At 36.9% G+C, this 27711-nt stretch overlaps 2 protein-coding genes across 2 annotated transcripts; one reads left to right on the top strand and one right to left on the bottom strand.

The window, feature by feature from the left end:
* Positions 1 to 318: 318 nt before the first annotated feature.
* LOC139714261 (uncharacterized) lies at positions 319 to 1200 on the top strand. The gene has a single exon (XM_071625979.1). The coding sequence runs from the start codon at positions 319 to 321 to the stop codon at positions 1198 to 1200; it is 882 nt and encodes a 293-aa protein (XP_071482080.1).
* Positions 1201 to 15554: 14354 nt separating this feature from the next.
* LOC139714661 (uncharacterized) lies at positions 15555 to 26795 on the bottom strand. The gene is made up of 3 exons (XM_071626343.1): positions 26583 to 26795; positions 16883 to 17028; positions 15555 to 15634 (listed from the first exon to the last, which is right to left on the bottom strand). Exons 1-2 carry the CDS (start codon positions 26755 to 26757, stop codon positions 16889 to 16891), a joined length of 315 nt encoding a protein of 104 aa, XP_071482444.1. The 5' UTR covers positions 26758 to 26795; the 3' UTR covers positions 15555 to 15634; positions 16883 to 16888.
* Between the last annotated feature and the right edge of the window lie 916 nt (positions 26796 to 27711).

Raw genomic sequence — 27711 nt, 5'->3', positions numbered from 1 at the left:
AAACTTGGCTGCCCAGCAAAGTTCACCACACTTATTAGACTGTTCCACGAAAATATGACTGGTCAGGTTCTATCCAATGGCAAACCATCCGAAAAATTTGCCATCTCCAATCGTGTAAAGCAAGGTTGTGTGCTCGCCCCTGTGTTGTTCAACCTCTTCTTCGCACAAGTCCTGTTTCACGCTTTCAGAGACCTTCAGCTCGGCATCTACATTAGGTACAGATTAGATCGGTCGCTGTTTGATCTAAGACGCCTTGCAGCGAAAACAAAGGTGCTGGAAAGGTTCATTTAAGCTCTGTTTGCGGATGATTGTGCTCTGATGGCACACAAAGAGAACCACCTACAGATGATCGTCAACAGGTTCTCTGAAGCGTCGAAGACGTTTGGCCTGACAATCAGTCTCGGAAAGACAGAAGTCCGCCTCCAGCCAGCACCGAACAGTGCATCCTGCCAGCCAAGCATCACTGTAAATGGCACACAGCTTAATGATGTCAAAAGCTTCAAATACCTGGGCAGTACGCTCTCAAGTGATGGTACTCTTGACAATGAAATAGCAGCAAGATTACAGACGGCCAGCTCGGCACTTGGAAGACTACGCACGAAAGTCCTACAACACAAAAACGTTCGCCTTTCAACAAAACTCAAAGTGTACAACGCAGTTGTCCTGTCATCTCATGTTATGGACACTGTACTGTACCGCAGGCATACCAAAAAGCTGGAACAGTTCCACGTGCGCTCTCTGCGGTCCATTATGCATATTCAATGGCAAGATCGAATAAAAAACCAAGAGGTCTTGGACAGAGCCAGGACATCAAGCATTGAAGCCAAAATCCTCCAAGCTCAACTTCGATGGTCCGGCCATGTCATTCGCATGGAAGAGTCAAGAATCCCTCATCAGCTCTTCTATAGCGAGCTGTCACACGGCAATTGCAATCAAGGCCGTCCCAAGAAACGTTATAAAGACAATCTCAAGGCCAACCTCAAATGGGCGCATTTACAACCCCGTGAACTTGAGACAGCTGTTGTAGACAGATATCGATGGCGAGCCTTCACAAGGAAGGCTATAACTGCCTTTGAAGATAACCGCCGCCAACGCCTTGCAGCAGCTCGGGAGAGACGACATCAAGCTGCATCTACCTGTGTCCCACCGTCTTGCATTCCATGTCCCGCCTGCAATCGCATGTGTGCCTCCAGTTTTTGACTACGCAGTCACATGCGGGCACATCAACGAGTTCAGGGCGCAACACCTAGTCTTCCTAGGACTTCGAGAGACAACCAAGAGAGAGAGAGAGAGAGAGAGAGAGAGTTAGTTAATGGCTGTATGACACGTTTGCTGTACGACTCGTTTGCTGTATTATGACTCGTCGGATGTATGACTCGTGGACTGTGTCATCATCTAACTCTACTCCCACTTACTCTCCACTGAGCAAAGCCCTCCTCCATCCGCTATCCTCCCTCAGTCTACAGTCTGTTTCATTTTGCTTTTTTCCAGCTCTTCTCTACCTCATATTTCCACTCTATCACACTCCCATCCCAGCTCCATCAGCTCTACTCTACCTCAGCCATCATCCTGATAGACCGTTTTTGCGCCTTCTGTACGCTACCTCACTCTCCACCGTGTTACAATCTCCTCTTTCTGTATCCTGCATTCCTACACAGCCTGCTTATCCAGAATTTCCTATTTCGGCTCAGTTTTGACGCCTCATATCTCTCTCAGGCTAAACTCTTCCTCAAAGTCTACTCTGCGTGTTTCTTCACTGTCTCTCCCTCCCTTGCAACTGAGCAATACTCTTCGGTTCAGTTCAGTTCAGTTCAGTTTTTATTTCTGCATTTCAAAATCAATACAAATCAACAAATCAACAAAATACTTACATAGTCATTTACACAGCTAATATTCGTAACGTTTGGATCTTACATACATTTTCTTTTTTTTCAAGAACGAATATCATATATGAAAGGAAGCAATAGGAAATGATAAAAATGAAATGCAGGGGACCATCATCATAAGCTAAGCTTGACGAGGAAGATGGCCCCAGGTAAAGAGATACATAAAGAAATTCTTGCCACTCACTGAGTGGGGGGTAATTGTGCGAAGGGCACAATAAAGAGATACATAAAGAAAATCTTGCCACTCACTGAGTGGGAAGTAATTGTGCGAAGGACGTGCGGTGCAGTGCGGTGTGCATTGTGTTGGGATGAATCTTGGTTTGTACGTTGAGTGTTATTTTGTGTATCAGTGTGATGAGGTGAATGTTACTTCAGTTATGGCCGTGAACTCATTGTTTAGGGTGTTTGTTGACCAGGTGGTATGAATATTTATGTGTCAGAAGTATACTGGATTATGAGGGTGTTTTTTAGTTCTCGTTTGAAAATGTTCAACGACGTACATTGTTTTAAATTAGGGGGTAAAGAATTCCAAATATCTGGTCCATTATGTTTTAATGATTTTTAAGCTAAAATGATTCTGGGGTTTTCGAGATGGTAATCGGACGACTGACGTGTTGGATATGAATGAACGGTGGAATTTGGAGTGAAGAAGCCATCAAAAATTTTTGGAAGACAATTAAATGTATATTTATACATAAAAACAGCAGTTTGAAAGGTGTGAAGATCCTCAATTTTCAATGTTTTTAGTTGACGAAATAGGGGATTGGATGTGGATAAGTAACGGGAATTGGTAATCAAACGTACAGCACGTTTTTGAAGGGTAAGAATTGGATTAATTTTAGTTGAGCCACAGTTTCCCCAAACGATATTGCAGTATGTGATATGTGGTAAGATCAATGCATTATATAGAATAGTCAGGGAATTTTGAGAAATTCTCACTCTATACTGTGTACTGTGTCTCATATCTTAGTCTCAACTCTTCCTCAAAGTCTACTTTGTATCTTTCTGCACTGTTTCTCCCTCCCTTGCAACTGAGCAATACTCTTTGCACCCTCACTCTAAACTCCGTCTTACTCCTGAATCTCTCTTACACTCCTTACTCTCAAATCTTTACCTCTTTACTCTGACTCTGAGTATGTGAGTATAAAATCATCACCCTCCCTCACTTTCAACTGAGTCTTACTCTTACTCTCCTTCAGTCTCAACTCTGCCTCATTTCTGACTCTCCTACTCTCAACAGTTCAACCTTTCCTTACTCTTGACACTCCCTCACTTACTAGCTGCCATCCTTACCACTCTCCCTTTCTATCTTTCCCTCAACTGTGCTTCCCTCGACATTTGTATTCACCCTCTACTCTATCGAACTCCCCACTCTGTCTCCTTCTCATACTCTCTGACTATCCATTTTGAATTTGTCTTCATTCTCCCTCACTTCTAAGTCGGTTAACCTTTCAGACTGCATGCACTCCCTTTTAGTAGCAGAGCAATAGAGCAAGAGTAATGAGCAACTACTCGTTTGCCTACAATTGCAGTTTGTTAGTCAAAGTTACGGTGTGTGTGTGTGTATGTGTGTGTGTGTGTGTGTGTGTGTGTTTATGTTTGTGCTGGGGAATGTATGTGTGTTTGTGTTTGTTTGCATATCTTTGTTTCGATTTTTACTGATTGTAAATTAGCATTGAGTTAGTTCCCGATGAAAACATAACGAATGCTGTGAATATGTATGATATATGATATGGTATGATGATTATGCAAGTAATCATTGTAAATTAAAGGAAAGGAAAGGAGAGATTGCATGTGACACCATAATTTACCAAAAACCAAAATAAGCAAAGCAAGAAAGACTGACATACAAGAACAACCAGTAGGACCAAAGTAAACCTATATAAACCAAGCTTCTCGCATGTTTTTGTGGTTAAATTGATTAATTCATTATTTTCTTTCCAACAAGCAAGAGTGAAACAAGATGAAAGAGTGGGCTAAGGAAATGATATAAACATCATCTTCATTTTTTTTTCTCGTAGGAAAAAGCATGCTTCTGGTGTAAGTGGTAAAACTGCAAAGCAGGGCTTATTGAAATTTCTTAAAGTGCGTTGATGGCTAGGCGTATATAAAGGCTCGACAAGAAACATGCTATATATTTTTTTTCTTGCCTTTTGTTGCAAAATGCTGCACTCTGTGGAAAAAAGGGGTTTAATTAAAACATGGTTAAATGCTCGTACGCAATTTGATTTTTTTTCTTTTTTTTCCTTTTTTAGTGCTACCATTATTACAATATTTTTTGTTGTTGCTTTTTGCGAAGATAACCAGTGCAAAAAGCGGTTTCCAAAGCAAATACAGACAAGATAGATGACGAGGCGATCAGAGGAACCGGTGGAAGAGGAAGTCAGCTCATTCTTACTTCACGGAAGATGCGAGGCAACGCATTAGGTGTGCGATTGAGTGTATCCTTGCGCAATTACTGGGGACATTGACCCTCCCCTTTCCAACGTACGCCAGGAACAAAAACGCATATTGAGCTACATTCATGAAACAAAATGACCCATTTACACCTTGCACTGGAGGAAAAAACCATTTGGCGGTTCATGGTTTGCTGTCTGGATAAAAAAGCGGAAATGGCGAAATAGTGACAGAGGATACGAAATGAATGCAAATGCAGTTAGATGTAACACATTGCCATGCATGGGATCAGATATTATACACCAAGACAGGGAGTTTTGACTCCCTACACTCCTTCCCGAAGGTAATATACACTCAGCAAAAGAAGAAAGTAAACACTTTTTTCGGTTTATATTTCTCATAGAATATTTAGTTAAAAATCAATGTATTATTATCATATCTCTCATTGTGTTACACTGTTTTGTTGTTGTTGTTTTCATCGTTATCTTGAAGGGCATTGCCAAATGAAATATAACATATCAAATTTTGCAATTTTTACTTTTGTGCAAAAGGACAAAAACGAATGTGTTCACTCATGCGTAAAATTTCCCTTTGTACTATTTTACTAGCTTATTACCCAATTAGATGCCCTTTAATATGGTATATACTAGCGTAATACGTTGATTTTCATCAAAATCTTCGATGAAAAATATGAACTCGAAAAAAAAAGAATGTTTACTTTCGTGTGTTTTTTTTTTGCTGTGTGCTTTTGATGCAAGAAAAAAAATGAGAAAAGGCCCTAAATGCGTTACTCTAAGGGATAAGAAATCAAAAACAAAACAAAACAAAGCGAAAATAGAGAATGAAACAGAAAACAACAAACGAACGATCTAGCGCAAAAAAAAAAATGTAGTATAGGGACCTTGAAGGATAAGCACATGAGGGAACCCGTGTTGGAACCTAAACAATGTCAGAGTTAAGGCAGATGCTACATCATGTCATGAAAACAGGAATTGTTTTGAACCCAGGCGTGCGGATGTCGATCCGTCTCACACTTACCAGTTTTCAATCACGAATTATGATCAATCTTCCCCATTTACGTACCGTGACTCTGAAAAATGAAAATTACATGTATTGTTGATTTCCCAAGACTGTAAGACCGCCATGAAGAGACACATTTAAATTGAGGTAATGGAAGACAATCTCTTCCCTTCATTGGCGTTTCTTTCAGGCTTTCATGGAGCATGAAAATATAATAAGAAATGAGAAATGAGGGGAGAATGATCAGTTTTGTAATCAGGACTGTCTTTTTATCCGAGTCATTCTTGCCTATATTGTGTCCTATAATAACCTTATATTCACCGCAGCATTTGATGATTGATTCTTTGATACCGTGAGCTTCCAAGAGAAGAAGAAAAAATAATGTTGATTTGTTTCGTCATCACCAATAGTTTTAACTTTTGAATATAAATTATTATGATGGTTGTTCATTAGGGAAAAATAAGGGTTTGATAGCAAAATGGGCTAAGCGCCATTTTTTAACATTTTAAAGTAAGTCCATGATTAGATTGAGCAAAATCAAACCTTTCCAGTGTCACTTCACTTCGAAAATGACAAGCAATATTTTTGAAGTTATGATTGAAATATTTCATATTCTTTATCATTTTTAGCAGCTTTCTTTGCAAATATCTCAACAAAAACTGAGGTAACTCGTTTGGAGATGAAACTCTTTAAGTGTTTATAGGTATGTTGTGGGGTTGTTGCTCATTCCGACGGGTTATCAGTCAGAAGGTGCATTATTTCCAGAGTTTCTTAATCCGAAGATATATATTTTCCAAAACGAAATAATGTTCGTTAAATAGGATATCATAACTGAGATGTACAGTTACTGAGAAATATTTTGGCCCATATTTGTGTTTATCCCCTTTGCTGTAGTACACCAGTGTCCGGGGAGGATAAGACGAGAAGAAGGAGAAGAAGAAGAAGAAGAAGAAGAAGAAGAAGAAGAAGAAGGAGATGATGATGATGATGATGATGAAGAGGATGAAGAAGAAGAAAAAGAAAACAGGAAACTCGTTTCAAGGGCAAATTGTCAGTGTAGGTATAGGTTCCAGATATTCATAATGTAACAAATGTAAAGTAAAAAAAAAAAAAAATAGTGCCCCCACGCAGTAGTCTTTCCCTGACATTTTTAGTGGATGATAAAATGTTGTAAAGGTAAAGAAAGTGAGACTATTTGACTTCATGAAACATTTTATGGGAAACAGAGCGTCCGTAAAAAAGGGGGAGGAAATTAGAATGGGATGGGCCTTTGATATTTTGATGATCAAGAAGACGTGTGAAAGTTCAAATACTGTAGTCACATTTGAATCTAATTATTGACAATTTCATAACCAATGATAATGGACGATATTCTATAAAGTATTAATCCAAGATACTATGTAAGAAATAGAGTTAATGATTACAAGAAATAGTTATTTTCAAATAATGAGTTAAAAAGAAATGATACGTTATTTCTCTTTTATTTCTTTTCTTCCTTTTTTTTGGGTGGGGGGGGGGGGTGTTATGGAAACACATGAAGGCCTACATTCCTATTCTGGCTTTGTTGTCCCAGCTAGGTTGCTGCTTTAAGAAGTTTTCCGTACAAAAACAAAGAATAGACATTCTAGACAAAATAGGACCAAAAAGGCTGAACTTTACCGAACATAAAACATCTCATAGAAGGTCATTTGAAAAGTAAAAACGTAATTGACTTACACATCCTCAAACAAACGCAAACACACATACACACACTAACACACACACATGGATATTATACATATAAAACACGGTCGGGACCCCTTCTCGCACTCTCTCTCTCTCTCTCTCTCTCTCTCTCTCTCTCTCTATATATATATATATATATATATATATATATATATATATATATATCATAATATACATATATACAAAGCTGGAGTTGGGAATATAATTATATAGAATCATTGCTAGGGTTAGGTATGTATGTGTGTGGAAATAGAATCATGAATGTTACAAAAGTCGTATCGCGTCAAAACCAATATTGCAATGTGATGGAGGGAATTAGCAAAAAAAAATGCATAAAATGCACTGGCAGTTATCAATTCTATTGAAAGAACTACGAAAACTATAAAATAAAAAAACATGAAAAAAAAAACTAAAAAACAAACAAATCCGATGTTGTGTAATGAATCTTCAATACATCTGTTCTAAAGTTAAAGGACTATTTACACAGTTCATCGTTCAAAACTTGCACTATATAACCATGGTTGATGTCCTTATTAGAAATAATAGAATACGTGTATCAACAGTATTCCATCTTTTCTTGCATCAATTTTTGTAATCAATAATATATTCCACTTTTGGCATTATGTATGATAAAAACGCTTTGTTGTTGTTGTTGTTGTTGAGTTATTCCTTGATTTAATTGTATAAGATTAGAACGGCATGTACTGAACTCTGATGAATTTAGAGCAAACTGCCGGTTACAATAAATCGTCTTCTTAGCCATATAGATTTATATTTCAAATTTTGTCATTCAATAAGGAACATGACGTATATTGATTATTAACAATTTCAAAGCAAGATGTTAAATTACATCTTTAGGGACTACGGGATATCATCCAAAGTGTTATTCGAGAAAGAACGACTAATAAAAGAAGCATTATTAGAAATAACCCAGATTGATTTGAAATAGAGGGCAGGGCTTCATTATTTTCGTATCATTGAATGATTCTTTCATGGTTACAGCGGATTTAAGATATTCACTCGCTCACCTGTAATTGTTATAAGCAGATGTCTCATTGCTTTCATGGAAAATAAAAAGAAAACAAACAATACAATAGAAGAATACGGCAATGAAAAAATCATATACACAAACATAAAGAATACGAACAGAAAATGTATTATCATGTTTTTCACGTGTTTGTGTGTAGGTGTGTGTGAGTGTGTGTGAGTGTGTGTGTGTGTGTGTGTGTGTGTGTGTGTGTGTGTGTGTGTGTGTGTGTGTGTGTGTGTGTGTGTGTGTGTGTGTGTGCCCGTTCACTGCCTGGAGAAATGATTGCCAGCATTAGATTTCTGGCAGGATACACAAGTGCCTCAACTGGAGAAGGGAATCGGAAGAATGAATATGGTGTATATTCAAGTGATGATAATGATAATCGGCAATTATTTGCAACAGATTACCTGATATTAAAAGATTAATATTTGAATTAGCCAATATTCAATAGACACTAATCAGCCAATTAGTCAATAGACACTACGTTTTGTATATTTGTATAGCTTTTCTGACGTAACATTGACGGCGATGAGGCATTTTGTTCTTTCTGAAACAAAACAATAAATGCCGCAAATAATCGGCAATTATTTGCAACACATTACAGGACATTAAAAGATTAATGTTTTAATAAGTCAATAGACACCTCGTTTTGTATAAAGGAAACATAGCTATTCTGACGCGATGAAGCATTTTCTTCTTTCTGAAACAAAAAGTATGTGACGATGAGGTTTTGTGTGTGTGTTGGAGTTAAGATTAAAGAATACTAATAGCCGAGAGAGCAGGAGCTGAGCCTTCTCCTAAATCATAGCAAATATGTGGGTTTCGCACGACCGTTGATTTCTTTGTTTGTTTGTTTGTTTGTTTGTTTTTTGTGCAGGGTTGTATAATTTGACAATCCATGTTCAGAGTTAAGATTAGATAATACTTGCCGAGAGGGCAGGAGCTATATGCCCTCTCCTACTAAATCATTGCAAGTATTTGTGTTTTCTGCATTGAATTTGCTTTTGTTGTTGTTTTTTTTTCTTTACGCAATCCATGTTCCCTTCATACATTTTTTCCTGTTTACATTTAAACAATTGTACAATAATCTTTAACAAGTAGCTCAGTAATATTTGCAGAAGAATGTCAACCTCTCAAATTAATGATTCAAGCGTCGAGTTGGTTTTACTGCAACTGATTGACAAATTGCCCTTTAAGTGACATAGCTTTAATGCACAAATGATCTTTCAGTGTCTGAGCAATAGCCATGATAAAATCATGGAAGTATATAGGCTCCGGTGGGATTCAAACCAACGATCCCCTCAATGCAAGGCAGGCGTTTATCCGCGAGACTGCGTATGGCTTACTATAGTATACCAGATAACTTTATTGATGGGCTTTACTCCCTTTGGAAGCGGATACAGTACATTCATTCAAATGAATGATTCTTGCGACCCTTTTTATTCTTTGGCAACTGTTTGACAAATTGCTTTTCATAAAACTTAAATACACACCGACTTTTATTTTTTATAATTTTTTTCTGTGCTTATGAGTAATTGCCATGATGAAAATCATGGGCAAAATTTTTTTATCACTATAGGGTACATCAGCATTGAATAATCGGTGTTTATTTACGTCGATGAATTGCAAGCGTCAATCATTTGCAACGACAACCTTGTAGGAAAGCGCGTACTTGGCGGGCGGGGAGTCGGGAGGAATAATTAAATATCTTAAGGATAACATTAAATGCTTTCCTGTAGGTGTAAATTCTATGTGCATCCTTGAAATTGTGAGAAAATTTGGTTGTGCAGTCCTCGCGACTGTGTTATGTTGTAACCTGACTTGTGCCTAATTTCTATACTCGTTTGTCATGTTTGAATTATATCAATGAGTAAAATGTACAATAGTATATAGAAGAATTCAAAATGAATATACTGGTATAACAAATTGGTGCTGTTGTTGTTTTGTTCCAGTGTTCCACGTCTTACAAGCGTGGCTTTTTTAGTGGAACACTGTTTTCCATCATTGTGAATATTTACTATTTTTGTTGCCATGACAAAGTGCACTGTTTCTTTTTACGACATCATTCGTGTATAATATACTTTATATTGTATTGAAAAAAATCCTTTATCAGACGAGTGTAAGAGAAATGAAAAAAAATGTATCACTTTGGATTATGTCAACTTTTTCTTTTCTTTTCTTTGTGATGATGGAAATAAACTATTGAATTGAACTGAATTGAAATTTGCAAGGATGCACTGACAAAGATGTTCAGGACATAGACTACCATAATTGTGCTTGATTTGGTGACTTACCCTCCGTAAAAACTCCCACTGAAACCACTCCTGATAGCTACAAATGTAACATGCTTCCGCCTCTATCGACATTAACAGTCCAACTTATGTTTTCCAGTAATATCCTATAAGCCTTACGTTATTTTATTTTGTGTGGTGTCAGGCAATAATTGCCTGATGATTGCGCCTCATGGAGGTTGCATGAAACTCCGAGTTGCAATAAATACGGATGAACCTGCAGTCAACCGTGTGAACTTGTTCCAATACTTCTGTCTAAAGCTCTTCCTTTGAGGATATCGAGCACTCTTCATAGAAGGATAGAATCACCAGGTGTATATATACATATATATATATATATATATATACACACACACACACACACACACACACACATATATATATATATATATATATATATATATATATATATATATACATATGTTTATACGTGACAATATTGATTATCAAGAATGATTGGAGAGAATCACATTGTACCGATGATAAATGTCATCTCAAATATGTCATATTTAATCTAGATAACACCGGTAATTTCGCTGATTACTGTGCAAGAGCTTGGGACCATCAATTCATTAGCGATGATATGATAAAAGAAACAGCGAATTTCTTATACGTACTCTTTTTCATGATTTGGCTAAGGCAAACTGGAACTCCAATTTGATTGATGACACAATTGCAAGCGACAAATTTTATTTTTTTCTGAAGACGTGAGAGGGGCGAAACGTTCAGATCTTCAAATATCATTTTTATTTGAGTTCCTGAAACAGGATAATTTATAGACCTTCCTTTGCACGTCATATCAATCTATTTCTATGAAGTGAAAATGTAAACATCGTTTCGATAAGTATAAAAAAACAACAACTAGAATTTACGTCGGTTTGAAGGCTTCCGCTATCACTATCAAACTTATTTCTTGATTTAGCAAAAAAGTAGTAATACATTTAGAAAGTAGGGTATTAGGTGACATGCCTCGCTACTGCATTTCCGACCTACGTTGTACGAGCAAAATACTTTATTATACATCGCAGTAGGAAAGGTCTTAAAATGTGCCGAATTTGCTATCCCGTATAATCTTATCTATTGTCACATTTCCGCCTAAATTGTGTCCTTCTTATGGCTAGGTCGTTCCCTCGGGAAAGAATATTTATTGTGTATCGACAATGTTTTGAGCACATTATCAGAAAAGAAAAACCCAGCTGAGTGCTTCAGGATAGTTCTGAAATGTGAATTAGGCATAGAGACAACCAATGAATAAAAATGTCAATCAGTATAATCAATGTTAAATATTGTCAAATATACAAACTGTGAACAACAGTTTTATTGAGATTGTTTCTAAAAATAAACCGTCTACAGTATATAGTTTATTGAGAAACATTGTGATGTCTCCTTATATTTTATGCTTTATTGCGAATTTTTTATATGGTAAGATGTTTTGTGATACAACTGACCTACACATATGCATCATTATGATAATTCAAACAATTTTAAATCACTGCTCCCAGTGGTAAACAGTGGCTTTAAAGCTTCTTAGATCACAAAAAAAATAACAAAGGTAACTTTATCTTTGTTTGGCATGTATGAGTGTGCATAACAGTATATTGCGATCTTCTTTGCTAAAATAATGCACATTTTGGACGCATAAGGTTATGAGTGCCTAAGTATATTCTTTGTTTGTTTGTTCGCTCGTATTGTTCACCCTGACGATATAAAGATACAATTTTAATAAAATGTAGAAGAAAGTAGATATCCGTGTTGGAAAAAAGAAGATGAAGACATTAGGTAGAAAGCAGCAAACATGATATAAGTATATTTATTCGTCTGTTTCACATGATGTCCATGTGCAAAATATAAACTATTATGGCAGAACACAACCGTTCATCAAACATAATGATGGATCTGTTTCACAAATACAATAGATTATAATCATGCATCCAGTAAGCAATCTTTGAAGGAGTTTAGCCACGACTTACAAGATTTTCTTTCTTCTCCATGTTTGTTGCTAACCCCTTAACTACCCTGCAAATCTCCACTTCATGAGATATTTATTTTACGTAAGCGTAAGTGATGTATTTATTAAAGGTATTGTTTGTCATTAGAAGCAGTGATTTAAGAAATGCTCGAGTTATCGCATTTGATTTGATAATATGTGTAGGTTAATGGTATCACAAAACATCCTCCCACATAAAAATTTTGCAATAAAGCCTAAAATAGAAGGAGATATCACTGCAGGAGATATCACTGATATAACTGGACCTGTTTAGTTTATAAACAATTTTATTACAATCATTGTTCACATTTTGTATATCTTACACTACTTAACATTGATCATACTGATTAACATTTTTACATTGGTTGTTTCTATCCCTAACTCACAGTTTAGAACTACTTTGAAGCACTAAAGCTGGGTTTTTGTTTCATCTGTAAATGGTAAATAATGCCTTTAAATGCTAAATACTGGTAGGTATTGTTCAATACCATTTACTTCCCATTTCGCAAATGTCAGCAAAATGTACCTTTCCCATCATTTACACTGCAATAAAACACTGCCATATATGAAACCGTCTATGATGATGGAAGCATTGCAAACTCTATTCGTCGAGGTGCTTAAAGCTTTGATTTTCAGCAATACTGTATAGAGATCAACTGTTGAAGAGTTTGATAGCAGAACGATTTAACTCCATTCTTGTCAATTTGAGAGATTTGCGATTAATCCTGCTGAAAAGCAAATGAAATGATAGGAAAATATGGAATATTTTCAATCAAAACTCCATGAATATTCCTTCTTATGCAAAAAGTGGAGTATCATTGAAAAACAACAAAAAACTTTTTTTTCTGATGATGGACTTCCTTTAAATATGAGCAAACTCTTCAGTTGTGTGGATTGTTGTTTCTACGTTTAACCCCTCTTCTTAAAGTGAACTACACAATTTGTTCACGTATACAGCACTGTGCTTACCATTTGCAGATGAAACAAAACCCAACATTAGTCCTTCAAAATACTTCTAAAATGTGAGTTAGGGATAGAAACAACCAATGTAAAAATTTGAATCAGTATAATCAATGTTAAGTATTGTTAGATATACTAAATGTGAACAATAGCTGTAATAAAGAAATTTCCAGACTAAACCGTCAACAGTTATGCTTTATTGAGAAAGATAATGATATCTCCTTATATTTTAGGCTTTATTGCGAAAATTTTATGTAGTAGGATGTTTTGCAATACTACTGACCTACACATATGCATCAAGTGTGATATCTTGAACATTTTTGAAATCATTGCTCCCGAAGGTAAAAAGGACCTTTACACTCTACAGGTCCACGCACCATCAAGCACACAACTATCATTCCATCCTACTGAGTTTGCGCAAATTTTAGGTACTTTCTTTGCTGCTTTAAAAGCGAATCATGTCTCATTGATTTTTCGGTATTTAAAGACAGTACATGGGAACACACAGACGATATCGTCGACAAAAAAATAAATAAATGATAAATAGATAAATAAATAGATAAATAGATAAATAGATAGATAAATAAAACAATGAAATTAACATACAAAATGCAGAAAAAAGCATAGAGATGAAGAGAAAAAATAGCAACAGAAAATAGACGGTAGTTCTCGACTTATCACGATTTGAAGAACTTCTGGATGTACTATCAATGTTCAATTGTGAGAGATACTGGACTTCATTTTTTGAAAGCCTTAGACATGACCTATCACCTTGTTTATGTCAAACAACGTATCCATAATCTGATGTGAAGGCATATAAAAAACAAAGAATAAGAGTGGCACGCCAAACAGGACACAATGAATATTCTCAGATTGTTAATGTACAGTCGTTTATTTATTATGTTCAATTCATTGCATGTGTGTACAAGGGCATGATAACATTATGTATTGTGGAATAAAAATACAATGTGGGGCCTTACAAGGTATATAGGCACTCTCAAAACTGTTCATGAAGACCAACAAAACTTCCCAGAAATCTGACCATTTACATTTGTTCTTTCATTTTGCTGTATAGTCTAGCTTTTAATGAGCAACATTTGGATTTTGCTTACTTTGTGTCTATTCTTGCCTGTATATAATACCTACTAACACTAGATTTCACCAAAGGTATAAACATTTTCTCAAAACAGGTATGACAAAAAGGAAGCGAACAACGCTTTAAAACACGGTAATTTAGAAATGTTAGATTTGGTATGAATTATACCACAGATACTGTCGACCCGCACAGAAAGTTTAATTTCAGGATTAATTCAAGGAATATTACGCATGGTATATCAACGATAATCAGACAGATTCACATACCACGCACATGAGGGAACCACATCAAAAAGATAAATTTCCTACAATTACACGGAATAAATCAGTCGTTCCCCGGATTTACTTCCCCCAATTTTATTTTTTTTCTTAGTAAGTCTGGGCTGACCATGTCGTTGTTCTTGCAATTCAATGATAAATAGTACCGAAGAAAGGTATTTTATTACCAAAGTCATGAAAAGTACCCGACTAAACAAACAATATCATCTTTCATATACAGCTTATTTGCATTTGAAATATGTACATACAAATGTTAATTTCTCTGAAAATCAGATAGTATCCATGGTGTAAGGACAGACATGCTGGAGTGCTTAAAACAATAGATGTGTTGTTGACAACTTTTACAAATTGATTCTCTAAAACTGAGAAGAGAAAATACCTTTTAGCTTATTCTATAACCCCAGAAAGCTATATTTGTTACCAATTAAAAACATTACTCTTTTCCTTTGTTTTCATATAGAGTTGGTAACATCATTTTTTGAATTGCTTCATCCACTTCTGGTTACCGCAGTACCAGACAATAAAAACAGAAAACAAAACAAATGAGCTTCGTGTTGATGATGAGGTTTTCTTTCCACGAGGGTTTCCTGTCTGGAATAAGTTGCTTTTCACTAGATTAATTCAACAAAAACATTGGCCGTCCAATCAGCCGAATTGCCATTAGCGTCAGATATCGAGAACCAAACTTGTTCAACTGTCCATTTTAATGATCAAAACATATCTTGAGAGAGAGCAGCTGTTATTAATCCGCCGCTGCGGCCAGGGTGATCTCCATGATGTGTTATTTGATGGCAAAATAAAGAAAAGACGCTGATAAGACAGATGAGAGTTGCCAAGAATGAAACACGAGTGGGGAAAATATCCGTCCGGATGACGAACAAAAAAAAACAAAAAACAAAAAAAACAAGAAAAGACCATCAGTTACTTTGGGGATGACTTGATAAAATATTTCTGGTTGAACAGCCTGCATAGGAATAAAATCAAAAGAAAATTCAATTGGTGACTTATGGTGAATGAACAATTTGAAAACAACAACAACACATATATTGAAATACTTAAACAAAATATCACGAAAGTATTGAAACAACTGTCCTGTTTTCCTGACTAAGAAAAAGTAGTTGTTATCCGCTTGGTTGTTTTTTTTTTCTTCTTCTTCTTTTTTTTTAAAGACACTGCTCTAAAAGCTTTCGAATCAGGGTAACATACTGGTATATGTACACATTAGATCGGATAATGGTGCATTTGGATTGGATCGAATTGAATTGAATTAAATTGAATTGAACTGAATTGAGTTGAATAACTGAAACTGCACTGGTCTTACACTCGAGACACAGTGAACAGTTCCAGCACGTTTATTTTCATATTTCACAAGACGTCTATACATACAGTAAGTAAAAAAAAAAATAACATACAAGCAAGATACAAAATATGATATAAAGCGGGTCAAGAATAAAAAGTGTGTCAACATACATATGAACATAAGACAATTCTCTATAACATGTGAAATATGATGGAACCGCTGTTAATTTCGTTGATAGAGGGATGGTGAATAGTAAACATGAAACTTGCTGCAAGTGTGGCAATTTCAATTATCAAAACCTAAAAAAGGTACAATCATTCGTTCACGCGATCAACACAAGAGCTGCCTGATCATGAGGTCGGACAGTATGATTTACTTAGTATTAAAGGGGTAAGTAATGCTACTAAGTTTTTCTCTACAATATAGACAAGCCACGTGGCAAATGGACCATATTTATGTTCATACACTGTCAAATAGTAACCATAGAAAGAGGGGGAAACACGCACTACACCTTTTTGTGCTGACTAACAGAAATGAATTGATGTCATGACCGAGTATAATTGCACAAACCAGGGAGTCTTTCACAAAGAATGTTAGTCGACCGTGAAATTTACGATCAACTTAAAATTATAGTAAGCTGTGTGTCTCTTCAATAGTATTCTAAGTTTTCATAATTATAATAAAGAAAAATTTGGAGACTCTTTCATCCAGGCATAGATTAATAAAATAAAAAGGGATAATGGTTTTTGTTTTCCCTGTAGATTTTGATAAAAATTTGAAATGAATTCTGAAAATACAAGATAAATTGTAAAGAGAAGGCGATGGAATAACATAATTTAAAGTCCATCTTAACTTTTAAGTTCGACTGAAGTTCTTCGTGAAACGTCCCCCCCCCCCCAGGATTTGACATACCACATTTTACTTGTCGGCGTCCAGTTGTTGCTCCGACCGCTTGCCCCCCGATAGCAGGTTCCTCAGCTTGTTGACGTTCTTCATCATCCTCCAGTTGTCGACGTTCGCAAGGCCAAGGTGCTTGACGGTGCCCCTTTTCGATACGCCTGGAGCAAGACAAGAAACAGGATGGAAGAGGCGGGTGCTTTTATAGCTAGAGATACAAGCAGACGGCTGACTGCGTTCGGTAGACAAAAATCAATGGGCAGTACTCATACGTCCAATGAGCTAAGTGGTTTTGTATACTTAACCAAGAGTGGGGGACCTTTTTTAGGGAGATACTTTTGCTCAAATGTGGCCATAGTGCTTGACAAAATGGCTGAGAATTCATTTTCGGTTGCCGCGGGGAATGAAGAGACAGAGTATCTAATTAGTCAAGGGATGAAGTGATGGTATGGGGCTGTCGAGAGATGCATATTAAAACATCTTCAGATGGAGAAGGTGTATGGTGTCTTTGTTTTCAGTTTTCTTGTGATTTCAGAATCATGTGTGGTCATATAAATCAGGTGAAATTCTGCACCGCATATTAGACACTGTTCATACTGTTAGGACTCTACGCTCAGCGCACAGGGGTTTTAGTGAAATGAAAATTAAAAGAAATGTACACACATAAAGAAAAATTACACACACACGCGGAAAAAAAATCTCAGCTATAAGATCAAGTCAATCTTGTCAATAACTTGTTGACAATGAAACCAGTCTATTGCCTTTAATATAAATTGTGACCCTGCACCTCAAAACAAACAAAAAGTAGCCAGACGTGAATTTTTGGTTAAACCATATTCTGAAAGAGCAGACTTTAAGCTTCAAAATGATGTATAACTCAAATCAAATGGACTCTCCTAACCTATCTAAATATTGGAAACAAAGCACAAACTCAGGAAAAATGTGAACTGAGAAAAGAGGCTCTGAAGTACCTGCGTCTTTTCAAGCGCTTAATCTTTACCAAACCGTGCTGACTGTGCGATGAATGGGACAAAAAACAGGAAGTAAACCACCAGAGTAACAACAATGAAGGGATTATCAGATTAAACTGAAATGAAGCGTGCCGCATTAACACATTCTGTCCATAATCAATGCCAACTTTTAAAGCAGTAGCAGTATCCTTTCAAAAGTTATTAGAGTTGAAAGTCAAGAGTGTGGACAAGGTTTTTCAGAAATGAAAAAGGGATTCTAAAGACACACCTAATCACACTATTCTACCAAAAATGTTCGAGATAAACTGCTAAAAAAACACACTTTCCTGCCCGTTTTATGATACCAAATTTTAGCGTAATGTAAAAGAAGATCCGCTCTTTTAGAAAATATGAAAAAGTCAATTTCGGCTAGGTTGACCCATTTCACTTATTTTCACTCCTCACGCAAAATCAGTGTGTGCGACTTTATGTTCATTTTGAGGTGCACGGTCACAATTGGTCCTTTTTAGCCATTGTACAGGCAAGCTTACTTATCAACAGGCCTAAAGGTAGTCCTGTAAGTAAGTGTGGCGTAAATTTAGATTTTACTTTTCTTCTTTCTTCTGAGCCTCAAAATGAACAAGGAAAAATCAAGCATACATGAACGACAGATTTGAGGGAAGGATTATTTGAAGCTTTAGGTCTGTTTGAGTCCACTGAGTAGATGTTTGTGGACGAAGCAGAAAGAGGATATGAAGCAGCTCCATGGTAACCACATGTAGAGGGATTATCGGATCAGCATAAAGACTTGGTGCACTTGTTACCTTTGATGGGCTTTGTGGTTGTTTGGAGGATTTTTATCATATTTATACTACACACATACACACATATTATATATATATATATATATATATATATTTATATATATATATGTGTATATATAAAATATAAGTTATCATAAACTAGCAGTGCACGTTTTCTTTTGCAAGCATTATTTTGTAAGCACTAATTGCCATATAGGGGTAGGTATGCAAACATATCTACTTTCAGTGGTAGAACATGACGTAACTGCGAATAATCTCTTCCGATCGCAGTAATGACTTTCGGATAGACAATCAAAATACAGCTACGTAAAAAGAGAAACCGTTCTAAAGGTGATTGCACTTGTCAATTTCCCGCGTAAAACAAAACACAACACTGCTGATCACCTAACTGGTGAATACGACAATTGTTAAGAAAATCATATGAGTGCTGAAGTGTGGAAAATATAACACAGAGAGTAATTCCCTTTGCATTTAGTAAAGAGGAAAAGACGAAATTATAAGATTGCCAACCATTTGATGCCCTCGGCAGCTATAATACCATAATTCCATCTTGTATTAACGACTTTTCGTCGCGTTAAGTACTAGATGCCTTGTCATACCCGAGGGAGTAATAAACGTCAGAAGGATTGCTGTATTCTTGAGGCATTCTGAAGCATCTTTTTTTTTCTTTCTTTAGTACAGCTTCTGAAATTATTTCGAAGCATTGGGAAATCAGCGATCGAAAAAGTAACAAATGAGCAAGGCAAATCGAGGTACCTGTTATCATAACATGTGATTAGAATTGTCAATTTTAATCCAAAATGGATTACGTGCCCCCGGCGGGTTTTCTTTTTTTTTTCTGGGATCGCATAGAGCACATACATGCATGCAAACATAATTATCTACTTTGAGTGGTATGACATGACGTGATAGTAACTGCGAATAGGTTTGAAAATGGTGACACCATTAGCCCTGTAGTACTTACATGTAATATAGCTCTCATCACATCAGCACAGAGAAATATAAAGTTCTCAGCTAACTCTTATAACTTTATTCACTTAGAATTTGCAGAATGTAGGATGTTACACTAGGTTGCTGAAAAAATACAGGTACATGTAACTCCTGAATCATAATTATACTCCCACTAAGTATACGTTTGATGTTGACCCCCCCCCCCCCCCATTTCAGTTTCCAAAGGAAAAAAGTTGTAATTATTCAGAATTTTGTTTTTGCTTCAGTTTATCGAATGTTATTGGCAAGTCGATCAATATTCACATAATCATATCTGACGCGTTGCAAGTTCTTGAATAACTCTGCTGTTATTGGGAATGAGTGTCAAACATAATAAAGATGAACGATCGAAAATGAGAAACTTATAGAAACAAAGAAAATCATCTTTATTCAAGCACTGACAGTATACTTTGTACTGCTTTTGTTGCGCAGAGTGCGCGCAGACGTCCAGTAATTCACTGCTTTATATTGGATATGAAATTCGTATCTATAGGCAAACGTTCGGTTTTGCAAACGCCCTGTCGGAATTTTGGATGACTTCACAGCCTCGCATACATACAGTGTATGTTTGTGTGTGATGGTGTTTTTTGGTGTCTGTCTGCCTGTCTTTATCGGGGGGGGGGGGGGCATGAACGGTAACATCAAAGACAGCGAGGCGATAGACAAAAAACAAAACGGTGTCAAATTTCAGAGTAATTGCATGGATGGTAGCCTATTTCTCTGCGGAATTAGCATATAGATACTCATATATAATCTCATGATAACATCGGTGAGATCTCGGGGATATCCTTTCTAAATTTATTTCACACGTGATCTTACTTCCAAACAACTCATAATTCATTGCCACTGGCTATGAAAAACAAATGCACAAATATTTCCTCATGAGTCGAAAGCCAGAAAGACAGAGAGAGAATGAGAGAGAGAGAGGGAGAGAGAGAGAGAGAGGAGAGAGATAGGGAGAGAAGAGAAAAACATATGGAAATACAAACGAAAGGTTGAAATGGGCAGAATGAACTTCAGAGCACAAACAAAAAGGAGATACCATGGCTTAGATACACCCCTCGTAGGTTTAATGTGTTTAAGCACACTGTACCAAGACGAATCGTTTTAGTACGTTATTTTGGATACTTTGCATTGCGATGCAACCCTTCCCTTATGGCAATTTGTACTTACAAAATAATGTTTGCAAAAGAAAACGAGCACTGCTAGTTTACGATCACCTGCAGTTACGCAAAAGTTCATGGCTGCTTCCATTCATGAGTCTGATCTGATGAGGTCCGATGGGTCAAATAGAAATATAAACAACAACAACACGTGAACCAACAAAATTGAATTTGAGTCGCCGAGAAAACGTCCTGAGGTATTTTTCATTTTTGTAACAAAGGATCATCATTCTTAATTGTGTAAGTTTTTTAGTTTTCAAGTTTACATATCATGATAGATGATTATCCCTTAAGCTCTTAATGTAAGACTTGATTATATACAGAGCACATAGGAGTATATGAATATAAGAACGACCCAAGTCCAATTTTGGGCCAAATTCAGTTTGACATGGGAAATTGTAGCTTATGCATGGACTCATCTTGTGTATAAATGATAAATCCTAATTACCCACGGAAGTGCCTGAAATAAATGAGTTAAATCTTATATGAATGTAAGAATGAAGGACTTGGGTCATTTTTACATTCATATTATAGCGCCCTCTCTCGTCCTTCTCTCATCTCTATAGCAGAATATCATGTATATGAATCAAAGAACGACCCAAGTCCATATGAATTAAAGAACGACCCAAGTCCATCACACAAAATGGCCTCTCCACAATTAATGTTAATGTTAATTGTCATAATAATATATGTTCTAATTTGTATATACAATGTTGCCATCCCATCACAGTTAAATAGAATATTATTGGACAAACAAAACAGATATGAAGTTTTTTTTTAGTTTACTCGAAATGGTCTTCCATGGACTTGGGTCGTTCTTATATTCATATACTCATAGCAGAAAGTATGTTTCATGAACAGGCTAGGAAAAAAAAAAGAAAAACCAGACACACTGCGCGCTTAAGACTTCGACAAAAAGTCAACTGAATATGATATATGAATGGAGTTTTCACCCACCGGCGGTCTCACAAACGCGCAAACACCTTTACCCCTAACAAAACGGTCTTCATCCGGTGTGTTGACAAGTTTTGAAACCCCAAAAGGTCGCATGATCCAAATCTCTCTTATGAAACATTAAAATAGGGAACTATGAGTAGGAGGACTGCATTGTGTTACAGGAGAAGCCGCTCTGATGTAAACAGCACATAACCTGGGGAATATTGATTTAAAAAAAATGTTAATGCCCTATATAAATGTGGGTCGTGTCAAAATAAATGATCATATGCAGATACAAGGCATCATTGACTTATTCTACATATTTTAATCTATGGCATATAAAAATAATGACTATAAAAAATGATGTTAAAGGGAATGAGACCCTTTAAAGAATTGCTGGAACCTCAAAAACGTTTCTTTTTCTTGTCTCAAATGCAACTTTCGGTGTCATTCTGTTACAGAGAGGAAATCTTCACACACTCACAAGATGTAAGGGAATTTCGCTACATATTGGTTTCAAGAATAATGCATATTTTCTAGATTTAGAGAGAGGGGCGGGATAGGGTGGTTTGAGCTGGGTGACTTTGCCTGTCCGTTGCACTTTCAAGAGGGAAGTTTATAAACGTCGTAAAGGCATATCAAACTGCAGTTACGGCTTCACAATGGATACTTCGGGATATCAAACCACAAGTAGTCCCAGTCCCAAAGCACCGTCTACATGGGTAAATGATCTCTACTGAATATTCACCGCATGCTCCCGCTTTCGGGCAATGGCTGTATTCTAGCTACAAACTATAAACGAAGACGATGGTGAATACATTTGCAAAGGAGAACGTTGAGGAGGGGGGGGGGGTGGATGTCGGGAAGAACACACAGAAATCATTAAGGCTAAAACGGAACAACATAGCAGAAATACACACGTTTTTTCTGAGAATCTAATTTCGCAAACCGTGAGGCAAAACGCGCCGGAGAGTGATGCTGTCGGCGTGAGCGTGATGGAAGGTCGGCTGACAGACGAGAACGAGTGGCCCCCTTGAGTTTTGGTGTGAACAAGGCTATGGATTTCAGCCCGATTCGGAAGTCTGTCAGGATAAGCTATCGTTTAGCCGGAGCTACCCGCAAAGCCACCGGGTTGTTGAAGTCAAAATAGCGCGAGACCCCTCTGTCACTTAACTTGTATTCTACTCACGCCGGGGAAAAGTGATAGTTTGAATTAGGTTATCATCGCGCCTGTAGGTTAGCACCTTCAACAGTGATGGCTAGCAATTGTTCTTAGGCAGTATTATTATGACCGTATAGCAGTATAACGCAATGCACGGACAACGATAGAGAAGCCGAACGAAACAAAAAAGATTTGAACCCTTACTGCAAAAGGAGTGTCTTTGAGAATATCTTACGGGACACGATGCTACTGTTGATCTTTCCCTGAAAATATTTACAGTTTGTGCTGATAATCTTAATGTACTTTTCTTTTCCAGAAACTGAGCTAGTATCTGTGTAGGATGGCGACAAAGTTTACTGACGACTCATCAAGAAAAAGTAGAGGGTTACTCGAAGTCTCTACAGAAATTAAATCAACAGTTGTGGGGTGATATTATAAAGTATATATCCTTTCTCTATCTTCATTTGAATTAATGCCATTGAATTCTAATGAAGAAATATTTTCACAGCAGCAACAATACAAGCTCCTCCAAAGAGTATTGTTCAAGTAAAATGACAAGGACATTTCCTTTCTAGACCTTATTTATTCCTGAAGCAATTACCAAGCTGAGCGAATGAATAAATATCTGATTCAAGTGATATTACGCAGTTATACAAATAAGATAAGGGGAAAAATCTAAATCATTGTCTAGGTTCTCTTAAATATGATATGAAAAGAAATTTAAGAAAGCGTTTCAGACTTCATTAAGAACTGATAGAAATAAAACGGCGTCTTCTGGCATGTCTGGAGACCGACGTTCTTTGAAAAAAAAAAAACATACAAAAATAACCATCTCATTTTGGAGCACACAAACAGACGATATACAAACTCTATAATAAAGCTTGTTTTTCTTACAAACAATGCAGGAAATTTAGGTAGTCTTAACTTTGATGGTCACACGAATAAAAAAAGGAAAAAAAAAAACCTTTACCTAGTCAATTTTATCTGGCAGCATTCCTCGATGCATGTTGTTGATCAACATGCTTAAAGTGCAACGTCACTCTAGACGGCAAAAAAAAAAAAAAGAGAAAGTTTGGATGAAATTATTTCCCTAATGAAACTGAGGGTAATGACCCGAACATTGCATGAAAATCTTAAACAACAGGAACTATATAGAAGAATAAGGCAAAAAAAGAGGACTTATTACAGTTACTTGAGCAGACTGACAACCCTACTATCACAATGCACATCATGTGGAAATACATTCATATCTTACACAGATTGCATATCCTGTCCCCCCATAATAATTTCTAATCTTTTTATAGATCTCTCCTCTACACTGACACCCTCACGTTCTCGCCTTAGTTTTCTGCTTGCGTCATCTCATTATACTTTTGTCCGCGCAAATAATCACATCCCACATCTGTTATAGGCATTGCTAGTAATCCTTCCATTAAGGGTGTGCGTCCCAGTGGCACTTGACACAACGCCTATACCTCAAGCCCAAACCTCTTCCTCAATTCTGCCCGTAAATGAAAAGTAGACGGAGAAGTTGGGATGTAGCGAGCTCCTTCACACATCCTTATGAAGGCATTTGTGCAGACATACTATACCAGTACATATGTTTGTCCATGTATTTCTTCAACTAAAGTATGTTTATTGATTCATGTAAACAAATAACGTGTATTTAAGTTTCATTTGGATATGTAAAAGTTACATTGTACTTAATTTGTTTATATGCAACTGTCATATCATTTGCTTTGGCCGGAAATGAAATAAAAATTAAATGAAATGAAATGTTACGCATGAAAACATACGTACATTATTTTGTACGCACATATTGTATTCATATGTATAAATACTAAACGTTTCATACTAGAATTCAGAAAGCCTCTTTGCATTCCTTTCCCCACACACCTGCATTTTTAAATTGTTTTATAGTGAAAGTTTTTCATAAACTTTATCTATACTGTTGTGTAAATCAGCATAGTAAATTGGTATGTTTTATGGATTTGATATTCATTTGATATTCACTACTAAAAATTTTACCGACAGTGAGGCAAACAGTATTAAGTAGTTCTTGCAGCTCAGTAGATTATACAGTTGTTGTTGCTGCGCTCAACTATCATCAGTATGACGCAAAAACGCAAACAGACACACCCAGAAGCACACACACACACACACACACACACACACACACACACACACACACACACACACAAAATGACTAGTACAAGTTAGCATTAGCAAGAAGAATATGAAGGTTTGCAGTCTTACGACCTAGTTGGTACAGGAGTTGATTTTGTGGCGAGATTTCAGTCTTTTATCTGAATATTTTTGTTCCATTTTTTATACCTCTCTATTCTTCCACCCTCCCACCTCCGCAAGCTTTTAGCTCTGACTTCTATATTACACGCTGAATTGCCATATTTGAAATGGGAAATACTCTAAAAATTTGAGCTCCTTTGAAGTCCGCAAAATAAATCGTCCTAGGTGTGTGACAGGTATGACGTACATTTCGCAAACTTTTGAGCTACTAAATCTGTGGAGATTTTCTTTGAATCCGATAAAATAGACGCCGGTGCTCAAAGAATTATGCGCGTAAGCATACATTTTCCTGCACTTACATCTAATGGAAAGATATCTTTGCACAAAATGCTCAAAATGCGTAGGAAAAAAAAATAACCTGATATGAGGCCCATGAAAGAATATTTTGGGCAAAATGTTGGTTAGTTTGGTAGTTTATAGTTTTTTTTTAGGTTAGTTCATCTAGTAGTTCACTTTAGTTACCATGGTTACTGGACGGAATAAAATTTGCGTAAAATACTTTAAAGGCACATCACGCTTCATATTGCTCAGCCGTCAATATCAACGCTTAAAGGATTGACCTGAAGTCCAAAAAAAGAAGATATTAGTGCACAAATAAGTTACGAGAAAAGTAAACGCATAAGAATGGAAAATAACATGAAGTTTTGTTTCATTGATCAAGGAAAAATCAGAAATAGAGAAAGACTAAGACGCGGCAGAAACACATAATATAAATGTAAATAAACCTTCAGCTTAACATAATGGAATACCGATATTGAATACATTGTATCAACGACAGGACGCCAACACCTTAAACCTTATCTGTTTTCAAAACAGATTTCTTCTGATGTGTGATTTGTTTTTGTGGCAATAAGTGTATCGCAGCGCAAAATAATGCAACAGATGACACCACTACATTCTTGTAATTAATTACCTCTGTGGTGCGTTTGATTGCTCACGATTCCCCATTCTATGCCAGATAAACTATGTTTCTATGACATTATCTATGTGAGAGAAAAAAAATTCACGGTGGATGTAGTTCAGTAAACAGCAACAATCAATAACATGGATAACAAATGATTACACCTTTAGATAATTCTATTCGACCGATACCCGTGAAAGAGATATCCCTGACGTGCTTTTTCCTCGCGGTTAGCCGCCAGTGGAGAATATGTTATCCCTTTCATCTAAGTAATTTTTAGATGGGCAAATCTACCGAAAACTAGTTACATTCAGACGGTGATCCTTAACTTCGGGGATAAGCTCTATGGGGCGCCAAGTGTCGCACGGTCGATTTCGTCACGAAATCGACCAAGCGACACTTGGCGCCCCATAGAGCTTATCCTCGAGGTGCAGATCACCGTCTGAATGTAACACCTGAAATCGTCAGTTAGTTGCACTCACCGTTAGCTAGATTGACAAGCATGTTATAAATCTCCTGGTCGGTCATTTCGGCTAGTGCGTCGGCGGCCGCCTCTCTCCTGGCTAGGTCTGCCTGCAGACTGAAGGCTTGACACGTCCACGCCGCACACACAAGAACCACGAGGAAAGCGACGAGAGCCTGATAAATCGTCTTCATTGTGATTAGGATGTGTGTGTGTGTGTGTTTGTGTTGGATGTGTTTTGGGCAGCACCTATGCGTGCTTAACTGTTAAATTTATGCGTGTATGCTTGTGTGTTTATTTGTGAGTCTGTAAATAGGACTGTGGGAATGTCGTGGTGTGTGGACGTGAGTCTGAAAAGAAGCGATCGAAGTGCGTTATGTAAGTTGTCAATGCGGTCATCCGTGAAGGGACACCCCAAAGTTCATTCGCCTGCCGAAGATGTTTTCCCGTTATGCCCCGTGCTTGGCTTTCGTTCACACTACTCCTGTGTGGGACCTGGATTTAGACAAGTCAAAACGGTGAAAAATAAAAGAAAAAGGAAATGTAATTATGACAGTAAGCATGATCGTGTTAAGCATCACCATCTCCTTTTAACACTTGACTTGAATTTGAATTCTCTAGCGAAAAAAAAATTAAATAAATAAAAATCAAGTAAAACATAATTACATCCCCAGGTTTGCAAAATAACACTGTCCGTCTACCTGGAACATTAACACAGATTGTACACCTGAAAAGCCAACAAGTGTTTGACAAAGATAAACGTCTACCGATTTTATTGATCAACCCAGCCTTTTTTCTTTTTGGGGAAGAGGCTCCTATCATAAGTTGTCTGTGCCTAAACTTATTCTGCATTGACCGTCCACTCCCACAAACCAACATTAGCCAACAAAAATAAAAATGAGAAAGTTAGTGAAATCCAAATTCATATATTTATATTCGCCCTCGAGGGAAAAACACCAACGGGGGAGGGAGGGGGGGGGGGGAGGAATGGGAAGGGGTGGAAGTAAAGCCTGTCTTACGGACGTGCACGACAAGGTCTCTTTCGAGAAATCACAAGTCGAAAAGGTATCCGTGGGATAAGTGAGCTATCCGCGCTCTGAGATCAGAGCTGATCATGGGCTGTCATCCACTCGAACGCTTCGACTAAT

This window comes from Diadema antillarum, unplaced genomic scaffold, assembly GCF_040938485.1.
Source record: "Diadema antillarum isolate AM-2024a unplaced genomic scaffold, OU_Dant_1.0 scf00000045, whole genome shotgun sequence".
Classification (NCBI taxonomy): Eukaryota; Metazoa; Echinodermata; class Echinoidea; order Diadematoida; family Diadematidae; genus Diadema; species Diadema antillarum.
The sequence above is the reverse complement of the archived record's forward strand: the minus strand, read 5'-3'. Positions and strand labels throughout refer to the sequence as shown.

Bases quoted from the DNA above. Each gene is read 5' to 3' on its own strand.
- LOC139714261 (XM_071625979.1), top strand. From the start codon at position 319: ATGGCACACAAAGAGAACCACCTACAGATGATCGTCAACAGGTTCTCT.
- LOC139714661 (XM_071626343.1), bottom strand. From the start codon at position 26,757: ATGAAGACGATTTATCAGGCTCTCGTCGCTTTCCTCGTGGTTCTTGTG. The intron at 17,029-26,582 runs GTGAGTGCAACT...GTCTTGCTCCAG, and splicing joins GCTTGTCAATCTAGCTAACG to GCGTATCGAAAAGGGGCACC.